The sequence below is a fragment of the Cyprinus carpio genome, chromosome A10 (assembly GCF_018340385.1).
Source record: "Cyprinus carpio isolate SPL01 chromosome A10, ASM1834038v1, whole genome shotgun sequence".
NCBI lineage: Eukaryota > Metazoa > Chordata > Actinopteri > Cypriniformes > Cyprinidae > Cyprinus > Cyprinus carpio.
Window position 1 is genome coordinate 9,270,088 of NC_056581.1, and position 14,709 is coordinate 9,284,796.

The 14,709-nt window shown below is 35.5% G+C and overlaps 1 protein-coding gene across 1 annotated transcript; it reads right to left on the bottom strand.

The window, feature by feature from the left end:
• Nucleotides 1-394: 394 nt before the first annotated feature.
• LOC109098056 (transmembrane protein 135-like) lies at nt 395-14,030 on the bottom strand. The gene is made up of 16 exons (XM_042765072.1): nt 13,808-14,030; nt 7,095-7,222; nt 6,615-6,707; nt 6,100-6,133; nt 5,824-5,889; nt 5,248-5,294; nt 4,970-5,011; nt 4,655-4,822; nt 3,549-3,618; nt 3,129-3,296; nt 2,909-2,972; nt 2,757-2,833; nt 1,787-1,885; nt 1,591-1,658; nt 1,358-1,509; nt 395-1,307 (listed from the first exon to the last, which is right to left on the bottom strand). The coding sequence occupies exons 1-15, from the start codon at nt 13,946-13,948 to the stop codon at nt 1,377-1,379; spliced, it is 1,398 nt and encodes a 465-aa protein (XP_042621006.1). The 5' UTR covers nt 13,949-14,030; the 3' UTR covers nt 395-1,307; nt 1,358-1,376.
• Nucleotides 14,031-14,709: the final 679 nt, after the last annotated feature.

The window sequence follows — 14,709 nt, forward strand, 5'->3', positions numbered from 1 at the left end:
CGGTATTAAGCATTGAAACGGAACACAAATGCAGGTGTACTACTAGTAGTAAAGATACTGCTATTTTAAGCTCAGTTTACATGGAAAAAAGCACTCTTATTGTTTTTAAACTATTTAGAGTAGCTTACTGATGGATTGAAATAGTGGATGAACTGCGATTTAATCACAGTATAACATCGCCCTCCAGTGGACATTCATACAAATCCGTTACATTTGCAATGCATCACTCATCTAAATGGCATCTCTGTCAAACTATCAATTCAATCCAAAGCAAAATTTAGGAGGGACAAAATGTAAAAAAAAAAATATATATATATAAGATCTATAAAAAAAAAAAAAGTCAATTAGATTGTCAATGCTATATGTAATTAAATAAAACACACATAGAACCTGATTTCATCAGAATTTGTTTAATCTAAAGCTTTTGCTTTTATACAAACACTGAAGACATAAGGGTTTCTTGCTTTTTACATAAATTACATTTCAAATACACAGCACTTCGATTATATTGTCAGATTTAATTTTATATTATTGCTAAATTAAAAAAAAAAAAGAGCTCTCCTTCTGAAAGTGAAGGTCAAAGTCCATTAAGATGAGTTTAATCTATTTTTTTTTCTCCTGAAAGAATATCTGTGACTATTAAATCTGCAATAAATGTGGGTAATAAATGTTAAGTTCTGTACTAACTTTTCATAAAAACCTGTACTTATGAGAAGGTCTCAATATATTCCTATCTGAACAAGAACACAGAACACACTAAAGACAAAGAAGAGATCATACACAACCCTGATGTCAGTAAGGTCTTTTTACCAGGCTTAACCCGCATATCCTGACTATGGCAGATAGTTAATTACTGTTTTGATCATTTTTGGTAGGATTTAATATGACAATGACCAAAAATAATCCAGCATAACCTTCTGAGGTCTCCAACTGTGCTGTAACATTGCATTTAAATATTTTACAGTCTCAAAGCTGATTAGTTAATGCTGCAGACTATGAAACACAGAGGTCGCAGGTCCGATCCCAAGCAGTCCAGGAATTGCTGAGTTAGCGTGAACACATTCCTGCCATGTCATTCTGTCCTTGAAAATCCAATAAGCAAAAATTATCCATGAACTTCAGATCATCTTCAGACAAACCGATGCTGATATTGTGCGTACAGTACATACAGCTCACATTTTACTTGTGGTAATAACATTGCAAAATGTTTCAGATCAACATAAACATATAACTGCCTTCACACTTTCACTTCACATTTAATGACATAGAGCGCCAGGGTGAAAGAATATAAGAGAGAGATTGTGTGCAAGAGCTTTCCGTGCCTTTGTGTCATTGTTGGTCTATGGGAAGACGTTTCGCAGATACCCGCGGGCCTGTCAGCCCAGCTGCACGTCCATGTCGATGGGACACAGCACGTATCTGGGGTCAAGTTTAGGCGTGAAGTCACCGAAGTGTTTGGAAGCCTCGGTCCCAAAAACGTCAAGCACTTTTCTGTTCATCAGAGCAAACCTGCACAGAGAAATCAATAACTTGATGTGCACTTCATATGCATAATGAGACTTATTAATCATATTTTCCACTAATACACACCTGCCCTTCGTCAACCGCAGTAGAAACTTCCAGTACGATGGTCTCAGATTTTGCACTTCCATAACCGCCTGATAAGATCCACCCAGGATATATTAAACAAAATCATTCATTGTATTCTCCCTTGGTGTAAAAGTGTCCTTGGTATGCAGAAGGTGCTTTTAGTTTGGTAGATTTTAAAAACATTTTAAAAACTTACCGCTTGAAAACAGATGGCAGTGGAGACGGCATAGATTACTGTGTCAGCATGAGGGAAGTACGGAAACCTGCCTGCCTCGATCCCTTTGAAATACATTGTCTAAAAAAAAAAAATGAATAGATTATTAGTAGACTATACATACACATATATTATGTATACATTTTATATATATTGCAACCCGTATAGAAAATAGTTTTGAAATTTATTGAACCTTTATATGAGTATAATTTTTTTTTTCCCATGCATGTTTATGAATCATATTTAATATAGAAGGCTTTTATGATAATTCACTGACCACAAAAGATATACTGTATATAAATACATTTTTAAAAGGAATTTACAATCTTTAAAGCATTTTTTTTAAAGGAACCTATTATATTGCTTTGATTTAGTCAAAATAAAGCTTCAATACTAATAAAGGATTAAACCTGGTTATAAAATGTGTGTGTAAATCATATTTAAAGGGACAGTTCACCCTAAAATTAAAATTAACCCATGATTTACTCACCCTCAAGCCATCCTAGGTGTATATGACTTTCTTCTTTCAGACTAATACAATCAGAGTTCTATTAAAAAATGTCCTGGCTCTTCTGAGCTTTATACTAGCAGTGAATGAGAGAGAATATGCTAGTTTCGTGAGAACCAAGTTTTGTTTACAGGCACAAAGGAAAACCAGTCTCCTCTTGGCTTATATCAAAATCCTCCGACATTCTTCTTTACAAATCCTCGTTTTGTGCTTCTAATTTTTCTTTTTTATATAAATACATTCATTCTGTTTTTGTCAGTTTTGCATCTTCACAGGGTCTAGTGTTATTGAATGAAGAAATTATGATAAGTACTGATTAAAGAATTTAGATTTTTGGGGAACCCTTTAAATTTGGTCGATTCATAATTCTTGGAGACACCAGAGAAATCATTGAGAAGCAAGCCCTACTCATTTGAAATCACTACGAAGCCAGAGAATCATTACCTCCACCAGTTTGGAGAAGAGGTACATGGAGATGGAGGTGCTCTTGTAAAAGAACATTGAGATGCCAGCAAGAAAACCTGAAAAGATAAATGTAGAAAACAGTGAGCTGAGAACCTCTAATGGCTGTGCAAAGGGAAAAGAGTTCTCTTTACCTGCTATGAGAGCATGGAGCTCGTCGTCCAGGTTACGCATCCATCTCAGTAAACAGCTTGTGCCCTTTCATAAAATGTAAGTGAGATGGAAAGAGACTAATTTCACAACTGAAAATAATGTTACTGAGAAAGGTGAAGAAAACAAAACCCCTTAAAGCTGCAGAGGAACTTGCTATCTCGTAGGAAAAACCAGCACTGGATCTTAGTGGAGATGAAGTACCTTGTATATACTGACAAAAGATCCCAAGAAAGCTCCTAGCTGAAAGTTCTCTTTGTTGTAGAGCAGCCAGAGCAGTCGAGAGGGTTTTGTAAAGGCCTGTCTGAATGCTGATGGAACCTTCAAACAGCATTGAATGAGGTAACCCACGCTGAACATTCGGATGAAACCCTTCAAAAACACAAAGCCACAAACAAAGCATCTCAGAAGCTGAAGCTGCTCTCCAGAAAACATCTCACATCTTCACATCAACTGTCAGTTGGTGAGCAAAGGGCACTGCTATATCAACAGAGCCTTTAACCCAGATAAATGCAACACGTTTATGCACTCTCACACTGTCTCTCTCCCATTCAAACACAAACGCTCAGAACAAACAGATGAGTGGTTTGAAAGACAGCAGGTTAGGAGGTCTCAGACTCTTACTTTAACACAGTAAGAGATGCAGTTGTCTTGATGGTGTTTGCAACATCTATGCCTGGGTCCATGTTTGCATCTAAAGAGGACAACACACACATAATGAATGCAACATTGTGTTATGATGCAGGGGAACATTCATTCATGAAAATTAAGCTGAATATTAAACAAGCAGGACCGTAAATTAACTCCAAGTGTCAAATGAAAGTCAAACACTGTTTTTACCCACTATTGTTGTATGCAATTCTTTTAAAGAAATTAATACTTTTACTCAGCAAGGAAATTTTAAATAGATTACACTGAAATTAAAGTGACACTAAAGACATGTATAATATGACAAATTTCGAATATTCGACTATTTCGAATAAATGCTATTCTTTTGAACACTATTAATCAAAAAATCCTGGAAAAAAAAAAAATGTATCACTGTTTCCAAAAAAATATTAAGAAGCACAACTGTTGTTAACACTGATAATAAGAAATGGGTCTTGAGCACCAAATCAGCATATTGGAAGGATTTCTGAAGGACACTGCAGAGTGGAGTAATGATGCTGAAAATTCACCTTTGCCATCATAGAGATAAATTACATTCAAAATATAATAAAATAGAAAATAAAATTGTAGTAATACGTCACAATATTACTGTTTTACTTTCAAAAATCAACCTATCAACCTAAATTTGATTAAATTTTTTAATAAGTGTTGTGTAGTTTTAATTATAAGTAAGTCTATAATTTCCTCCCAAATAATATATGTAGAGATTTGGTTTTAAATTTCATTTATTAATGTGTAAAATAACATTGATCTCACATTTAATAAAAATGAATAGTTACAATTATTTATTATTTATTTTATACTTTGAAAGCCCTAAAAATAAAAACCTTTTATGTAGTTTTTATGTATAATCCTGTAAAAATGTTTTGATGCTTTTGGATATAATACAATTTTCTGTCCCAAATGCCATAGTCTTTTATATATATATATATATATATATATATATATATATATATATATATAATATATATATATATATATATATATATATATATATATATATATATATATATATATATGTTTGGAAATGTATGTTTGACAGGTATATTTCTCTCACTCACATAGAGTCTAGGAGTTTGCGTGTAAACGCTCTGATGCAGCTCCCCCTGGAGGCAGGTGTGTGCTCCGGTCTCTCATCCGGTGGCTGTGCGTCTCTCTCCGAACCCGGTCCATGCGCGTGCTCAGCCAGACAAGGGTGTGTTGGGATCTCCTCCTTGCCAACTATAAATCTACAGCAGCCAGACACATAATCTCCTTTAACAGTCTGACACGAGTTGATTATGCTCTGAACATGGTGTTTCCTAGGGCCTTAGGATTAATGACAAATCCTTGGGAATTTAAGAACCACGTAATGTAAATCGATAAATAAAACTTACTTTAAGGCAGAGAATGCAAAGCCATTCAGTCCATCTTTACATCTGAAGATAAAACCAGAAATTGGAAAGTTTAAAAGGGTCAGTGTTTGTAATTAAACAACTAGGTTTTTATTTGTTCTGAAGAGTGTTCCTGTCCATCTCAATCCTGCTCATGGAGGACCTCAGCAAGTCTTGGAAGAGTCTCTACTAATAAGTACTTGATGTGTTGAAGAAATAAGATAACCAGGACTGGCGTCCTCCAGGACCAGGATTGAGAGGCAGTAACCTGACAAACTGACCTGAAGAAAAACATGAAGAGAGATGCAGTCAAGCAGAAGAGAAGAACCTGGAAAAGAAGTGGAAATTATGAGACAGAAATCACATGAAACTTTATGATCAGGTCAAGGTTAGTTCAAAGTAATGATGCTTTTGCAAGTATGTAAAGTGGGGCTGCATCATTAGCACTAAAGGATCTCAGAGCATGATGTAATAAAGTCCAGATACACTAACGTTAGTTTGGGTTCAGTATTTATGATTTTGTTTTCGAAAGTCTCTTATGCACAAAAAAGTGCATTTATTTGATAAAAAAAATACAGCAAAAACATGAATATTGTCAAATATTATTACATTTTAAAATATATTATGAAAACAGTTGTGCTGCTTAATATTTTGAAAATTCTGAAACCATAATTCTTGACAACTTTTTCAGGATTCTTTGATGAATGAAAAGTTCAAAAGAAGAGCATTTATTTGAAATAGAAATCTTTTTTTCTTTACTGTTACTTATGATCAATGTAATGCCTCCTTGATGAATAAAAGTATTATTTTCTTAAAAAAAGAAATCTTATTAACCCCAAGCATGAACTGTAACGTACCTCTCCGTGTTTCATAGGCTTAACAAGACCCCTTGTGACAGCCATCCGGAAAATCGTCTCTGTTGCCTGGAAATTAAACAGAGCACTTTAGCTCAAAATCACCCGAGGTTTCCTTGAAATAAACAGTTTTGATCACAGCTTTCCAGAAAAAGTAACGTAAGTGACAGATAACAGATGTGATGCTGACTACTGCCAGGAAATGGTCATGCAACTATGAAAGAACTGTCAAGAAATAATGCAGCAGAACTGAAAAGAAGCAATGCTGAATCATCTTACCAGGTTCGCCATGTAAATTGTTAGGAGTCCTCTCCTGAATGAGAAGACAGACAAATTATATAAGAACTAATTGAGGTTTTGCAACATCATTTTGCACTATTAGCCTACTTGTTCACTGTGTGCAAGCATCAAAGCAAGGGCAGAAACTATAACAATACAATTTTAACAATTGTGTTCACACAGCAGCTATAACAATGACAACACAGAGGAACAACATAATTGGAATCACATTCAGAGCAGTTTTTTTCCAGCTGATGAACGATATAAACATTGACAGCCAATCAGAATCCACCAGACTGAAGAGCTTGAGCTCATGCCTATAATAAACAGAACGCAACCTTCTGTTGGTGTGGACGTGAATATAGTTATTGTTCTAATTATCATTCTTGGTGTAAATGGGCCTTAACTCTTTTCCATTAGAGTACATTTCCATATGCAAGTTCAGTGTAAATTTGGTTTAAAATTTGTATAAAAGAAAGGCCAAAGGAAATCTTTGATGAAATGTCAGGGCTAACCTGCTTTTCCGCTCTATTAGTATGGCGATGTATGAGGCTGGCAGTGCCGCCCCAAACCCGGCTGACCAGGAGTAGACACGTCCCAACAGCTTCCTGATTAAAAAGAGAGGAAACAATGGAAAGATTAGCAGGTCATTTATAATCATAAGCTAATGGACGTGCATTCAACCGAGGATAATATCACGGTTGAATATTTGTCTCATTTACAAGGGAATACAATAATCCATAATCCAAATAACTCATTCACAAATTAGGTGAGTGGAGTGGAGCAGTCATGCGGAACGCCAGTCATAAATCCCTGTGCATAATGTATTTGATGTGTCAAAGGTCTTTACAATCTTATTTGGACAGATATGTACGTAGACTTTAAACGGCTGATAAGGACAGGGATTCAAAGGTTGCTGGTGGTAGAACAGCTGCACATGTGGGACGACAAATGTTTCCAAGAATTGGTTGTTAGCAGAATTTTGTTCAAATTACCGGAGAATGCAGAAAAACGCAATGTAGAGGCCTCCATTTGCGGTCAGGAAAGACGTGGATTGCAGGATCTCGGGAAGCAGCCTTTTCTTGTAATAATCCTTTTTCCTCCTCCTTAAAATGGCTGCAATCTGGAACTCAGAAAAATTCAATTGCATGTTAGGGAAATCCATTTCTGACTTTACTGGAGCTCTCAGTGCATTCGTTTTTCTCTGCATTACAAAATGACATTGGCTGTATCTCAAGCAACCAAGTGTTTCTGTAAGTAGGGCTCTATGGTTTGTCACCCACTGACCACTGACCTACCAGGGCTCTAGTGCGCGACCTAATTTCTCAATGGTACGACTAAAAAAAAAATCAGAGTTGCGACCAGCCATTCGAGGGAAAAAAGTCTCAGCGACTCTGAAAGTCTCCCTGTGGTTCAACAACAGACACTAGAGCCCTGCATTTCAGCCAGAGCCTGACAGACCCCCACTTTTTTACGCCCCTCGGGCCGGCCTTCGGTATAATTTTCACATCATAGTTCAGACGCGGGCCGGGCCTCCCGCCTGTTTTAGACTTCTCCTTACTTTTATATTTTAGACATCCATCAATTAGTGATGGAAAAAAAAAAAATTGCCGCGCTGGTGGAAACAACATGAGACCGTGCTACCGCGCCTGCAAGAGCGGCTCGACGGTGTTTCGTGTCCCGCCAGCAGCAGCTGAGGAGTTCTGCGTTCAAATACACGCAATAGACTCAAGCTTGCCGCAAAGCACAGGCCAAAGTAATTACCATAAATATGTCAGGGGGAAATAGTAAGGAGATATTTGAATTATTTACTAATAAACAAGTGTTTTCTGAGTCTCTGTCGCTAGGATGAAGTTGCTGATCCTGACTCGCCATCTCATTAGACACGACTTTAGAGAGAAGAGCATCTTTACGGATTATGATTATAATGAAAGAGTTTTTGTTTTCGAGTTGTTTTATTTCGTTAAGTAATCATTTAAAGCTTTCCATAGATATATTTATCATGTCTGTGAGGCATGTTTTCACTGAGTTTCGGTTAAAGACGAGACGCAGAAAGCGCATCATGTTTGTTTTCTTTATTTTGTAATAGCACAATGTTTTGTTGATATTGTGAGTGCACACAAATAAAAGACCCTTTCCAGTTACGAATGATGTATGACTCTTACCTTTATGTGCAAAAATGACGGCTTATCTACTGAAAAAAATGCAAGTGATCACGCTGGCATCTCCATGTCCTGAAGCGTCTCCGCACAAACTATTGGATATAGCGCATATTTATCTGGGTCTAACGTTTAAACATTGTTATATGCTTGCGGTTTTATATCTATAGATTTCATTTTAGGCGAGTCGTGAGGATTTGAGAAGGCTAAATTGATCAAACACAGGCTCACTGTCTAATGCTGGCCTCTTAGTCATTACTTTAAAAAAAAAAAACTAAAACGTATATTTAACAAACAAAAAATGCTCCAAACGTTTTTCTAAATGAACTTAATAAAAAAAACTAATGAAATATAATCACTTTGCTATTACATAAAAAAAACCGAACTATTTTAATAGCTGAGACAGTAGTATAAGCTGTTTAGGGACTGTTTAGCTGTTCAAATCAGACACTAGAGCATCCCTTCCTTCAGACACAGTGGAAGATCTGATCAGAATCAGTGTAGAGGGGCCAAGTCTGGAAGATTTTGCTGCTAGAGAGAGTGTGGCCAGCTGGTTAAGCCAAGGCCAAAGATCAAGAAGGCCAAACTACAGGAGTTGGCCATCCGAGGGGCATGTGACTGCAATGGAGGATAGTCCATAAGACATTGAGCCATGTGATGTTCAGTTTGAAGACCTTAAAACACTTAATTTAGATTTTCTTTTTATTTCATTTATCTTGAGATGTTTTAAGTTTAAATTTCAGCTCAGTGAAGCACTTAAAGCACCAACACTCTTTCAGTAAGTTACCTTTCTTGTAGAATTGTGCTTCAAATAAAGAACATTATGCTGACCAGACGGTTAGTTAATCATTTACAAGTCAATATTGCCTATATGGACAGCGATTTAAAGAAAAAAGTGAACTTGTAAAACTGCGGTGTTAAATGCGATGCAGTTGAAAATTTGGGTGCACCTAACTTTTGTGCTGGTGCACCTAAGAAAAAAATTTAGGCGCACTAGTGCAACCAGTGCAAAAAATTAGTCTAGAGCCCTGCATACTGTCTAATGATAGACTGAGCCAATGCCAATTCTACAACAAAACATTTCAGATGTTGCACAACTTTGAACTGCAGTTTTGTAATGGAAGCTAATGACACATCCAAAGTTTGCACAATGATGGTCCCCCTGTCAGATCTATAAAGACTGACAGCCAGTTATACTAAGTGATAACAGGCAAATACACAAGATAACATTCTCTGATTAATAAATTTACTAAAGTTGCATTTAGCCAACAATTTGAGGTTAAGTGGAATAGTAGTTAAAGCTCGGGGCTCATAAGCAGAAGGTTTCTGGTTTCAGTCCATAAGCCATTAATGTGTCTTTAAAAGCAGTGCACTTAAATTTGGTTCTTCTGAACAGAACTGGTTGAAGAATTCCACACGTCTATATATTTTTTTTAATACTTAATTTTTTTAGTTAACCTCATATTTTCTCTTAGTTCACTCATCAGTTCTAGATTTGATCATAATGAATGGAATATGTCTAAAAGAAAAACATATAAACAGTTTTAATAGCCTATAAAATATATCAATATAATAAATCAATACAAATATATATATATATATATATATATATATATATATATATATATATATATATATATATATATATATAGTTCTGACTGAAATTAACAGTTTATTCAAGAATGAAACATTGCTAATGCCCAGTTTAATGAGGTCAAATCATTCAGACCGATTCGTGAACGAAAAAAAAAAACAAAAAACAAAATATGGAGTCAATATAATATCACATATATACGCAAAAAAATAAAGTTTTGCAAAGGAAAATAAAGTTTTGCAAACAAAAATTAAAGTATTGAGGAAAATAATTTTGCTTTTTGCAAACAAAAATAAAGAATTGCAAAACATAAATGATACAGAGCGAAAGCAATGATTTTGCAATACATATTTTCCATGGTCATATCTACAATTTTATTTGCAACACTTATTTTATTTTGCGCGTCAGTCTAGTTTGAGCTTGCGCTGCAGTTTTTCCTGTGCGCTTCATTTTTCTGCGCGTCTCGCTTTGTGACGCTGTTTTGACGTGGGGGTGGAGTCAAGGGGCAGGGGCGTGTACAACATGCCTCCATGGAAGTGAAGTCATCGGCCCGAGACGCAGCTCACTGATCCAGGTACTGTCATGATGAGCAGATGCATGCGAGTGGATCGCTTCCTTTTATTCACTAGCATTTAAAACATGCATGGTTTCGTTTTATTAACTTTATTAACAAATGTATATGTCTATTAGCAGCGTTTGCTCAAGTTAAAGAAGTTGTTACCATGCACATCTATTGTTTATTTCCTCTCGATGTGCGCTCTTTTACTGGCATAAAGTTGGCTTGACGTTGGACGCTCGATACTCGCAAATCTAGGGACCGTCTCTAAAGTTACATGCGAAACTACTATACACTTCTCTAACGTCAATAGCATGCAAGGAGAATGACTAACAGTCATGAAAACAACTGTTAACTGTTCATCCAGGTGTCAACTATAATGCACACCTTTTATATTTTTTGATAATTATTAAAATAAACTGTAAATCATATGTAAAATATTGCTACGTTTCATTACCAAATGGACGTAAACACTAATTTAAAGCTCAAAAGCTCAAATGAAAAATAGCAATATTTTACATATGATTTACAGTTTATTTGAATAATTATGAAAAATATGAACGGTGTGCATTATAGTTGACACGAAGATGAACACTTTACAGTATGTTTTATGAAAGTGAGTCATTCTGTTCAAATGCTATTGAGCTTTAAATTTGTATTTAAGTGCATTCGGTAATGAAAAGTAGCAATATTTTACATATGATTTACAGTTTATTTGAATAATTATGAAAAATATGAATGGTGTGCATTATAGTTGACACCTAGATGAACACTTTATAGTATGTTTTATGAAAGTGAGTCATTCTGTTCAAATGCTATTGAGCTTCAAATTATGGCATATTTTAAATTTGAGCCCATTCGGTAATGAAAAGTAGCAATATTTTACATTTGATTTACACGTTTATTTTAATAATTATCAAAAAATATAAAAGGTGTGCATTATAGTTGACACCTGGATGAACAGTTAACAGTTGTTTTCATGACTGTTAGTAATTCTCCTCGCATGCTATTGACGCCAGAGAAGTGTATAGTAGTTTCGCATGTAACTTTAGAGACGATCCTTAGATTTGCGAATATCGAACGTCAAACGTCAAGCCAACTTTATGCCAGTCACACACTTTTATAGCATTAAATGTGTATTGTTTCATTTGGTTAACTGCATGTGTATTAACAGTGTTTGTTTAAGATCTAACCTGTGGGAGGACGCCAGCGCACAGAAGCGTTCTTTGTTCACATTAGTTCAGAGTTACTGCTAGTTTTAATGTAAAATTATGCAATTCACTTCAAAAACTATAACGTACATCATTAAAGAGGTCTACGACTCAAGTTTTATATCGATCTCGACTTCGTTTTTCATTTACATAACTCCTGGCATAAATTAATAAATGACTGTCATTGTAAGATGAAAAAAAAAATGAAGCTCGAATCTTTTTGGTTTAATTTTGCCACGAGTTTAATGCATAAACAAACCCGCGTGACCATAGCAACCTGAGATTATCAGAGATTGATCAAATATTTTTATCCATCCCACAGTCCGTTGATCGTGTCTTTTTTATGTAATATATGTGCATATAAGGCTTTTATTATTTTTTATCATTATATATATATAATATATCCAAGTGGATGCTGCACACTGCTGGTGGTTGAGGAGAGACCCCCCACATGATCGTACAGCGAATTGGGTGTACAACAATACATTATAAAACGCTATATAAATGCATCATTCATTTATTCATATAGGCTAACCGTATATAATAATTGATAATAATATTATATTAAATAGGGCTATATTTTTATATCTATTGTTATGCTTATTTCCCCTTTTAATTCGTGTATTGCTTACCTAATTAACGTTCTTTGTTAAATTAGTGTTTTCATTTACAAATGAAACTAGCGAATTATTCATTTATAATTCTAGTATTTTATTATTATAGGGTTATTGTTAAATTCATCCTCTAAAGTGCACTTTAATGAAAAGTTTAATGAAAAGTAGCAATATTTTACATATGATTTACAGTTTATTTTAATAATTATCAAAACAATATAAAAGGTGTGCATTATAGGTTGACACCTGGATGAACAGTTAACAGTTGTTTTCATGACTGTTAGTCATTCTCCTTGCATGCTATTGACGTTAGAGAAGTGTATAGTAGTTTCGCATGTAACTTTAGAGACGGTCCCTAGATTTGCGAATATCGAACGTCCAACGTCAAGCCAACTTTATGCCAGTAAAAGAGCGCACATCGAGAGAAATAAACAATAGATGTGCATGGTAACAACTTCTTTAACTTGAGCAAACGCTGCTAATACACATATACATTTGTTAATAAAGTTAATAAAACGAAACCATGCATGTTTTAATGCTAGTGAATAAAAGGAAGCGATCCACTCGCATGCATCTGCTCATCATGACAGTACCTGGATCAGTGAGCTGCGTCTCGGGCCGATGACGTCACTTCCAGGGAGGCATGTTGTACACGCCCCTGCCCCTTGACTCCACCCCCACGTCAAAACAGCGCCACAAAAAGCGAGACGCGCAGAAAAAAATGAAGCGCACAGGAAAAACTGCAGCGCAAGCTCAAACTAGACTGACACGCAAAATAAAATCAGTGTTGCAAAAAAAAATTGTAGATATGACCATGGAAAATATGTATTGCAAAATCATTGCTTTCGCGCTGTATCATTTATGTTTTGCAATTCTTTATTTTTGTTTGCAAAAAGCAAAATTAATTTTCCTCAATACTTTAATTTTTGTTTGCCCCCAACCTTGCGCTTGTTAATGCAATGCTCTACCACTTGAGCTACAAAAAAACAAACATACTACAAAACAAAACTGATTTCAAAACGAATCCGCAAGCAGTTTTAATGCGAGTCAGTGGAAATACAGGTCAAATAAAACATCTCAACTTAAATCTGCTACAAAACAAGCTTCGGTTACGAGTAACGTTCATGATAAAGAGTTTCAGTTTGAATGAGAATGACTGCGCAAATATAATAGACAAACCAGGCAGTTTATCACCAAATTAAGTGCGACACGCATCATTTTAATTCACACCATTATTCAAAAGAACGAAACAAAAAGCAAAACTGCCAAAGTTTTGCAGAAAGTTACGCAGTGTCATTTGACAGTTTTATCACTATCAACCAGCAGCTCTCTGTCGCTTTGCTGACCGTGTCATCAGTCTAACGACATTTTGTTTTTATTTTGTATGCTAGTAAATGTAAAACATGACGGGTTGAGACCCACGTCGGTATTTATTTATTTTTTTTCCCTTTCCTAAATAACTTAGCAACTATCACGGGCCCTTGCATCGTCCTGCAGGACTCTGATGTAGCTGCCAGGCTAACTGCGCCCTTGCCCCGCTGAATGAACGGATAGATCCGCGCCGAGACACTCACCAGATACAGAGGAGCATATATCTTGAAGGAGACCTCCAGAGCGCCGGCTGTCACCTGCAGGGTGGAGAACGTACATGAGGGATTCCAAGTGTGTCCTAACTCATAGCAGCTATGCGGTATGGACTTGCTGAGAGCAGCCATGTTTAGCAGGACCACACCGCGGGAGCGCGCGTCCACGGTTTCTTGCAAGAGCGCTCCCGATTGACGCGCGCTCCCGTGGAGGGCAGATAATGGGTATTAGGAGGATTAACAACCATGCCGTAACTGCCAGTTATTGTTTCCACAGTCAATAGATTAATTTATAGATTATAAAATCATAAATAATTTACTTATATTGTAATTTAATAATATTAATAATTCAGCAATCTTCACATTGACTATATTTTGAAAAATATTTGTAAATGAAGGGGGTTTTTTTTCGAATGACGTTGGCTTTAAAATATAAACTAGTGTCATAAAAAACAATGTAAATATACTTCTATGCATTGCTATTATTAGTGTGCGCATTCTCTTGAAATTCATCTTGCATAATTTAACAAATAAAGACACATATTGCATCCCTGTAACTTAGCAAATAAACTCTCTATACAGAATTACAAAAAAATAAATAAATAAATAAAAACCAAAGTCATAAAACAAAACATAATTTCCCTTGTATGCATTGCTACAATTCGACTTGGCTGATAAACAGACAAAATATTATTAGTTAGCAAATATATCTCTCTGACATAAAATATAAAACTAAGTAATAAATACAATTTTATATAGAATTATATTATGTAATCTGACCTACACTAAACACCCATAATTTACAAAGGTATTTTTCATTCAAATCATCTGTGGATATTGGAGCTAAAGTGAAGTGCTCCAAAAACAACAGTAAAATACACATCCTCTTTATG

Bases quoted from the DNA above. Each gene is read 5' to 3' on its own strand.
- LOC109098056 (XM_042765072.1), bottom strand. From the start codon at position 13,948: ATGGCTGCTCTCAGCAAGTCCATACCGCATAGCTGCTATGAGTTAGGA. The intron at 2,834-2,908 runs GTAAAGAGAACT...TTATCTTTTCAG, and splicing joins GCTCCATGCTCTCATAGCAG to GTTTTCTTGCTGGCATCTCA. The intron at 1,510-1,590 runs GTGTGTATTAGT...TTCTCTGTGCAG, and splicing joins CTGCGGTTGACGAAGGGCAG to GTTTGCTCTGATGAACAGAA.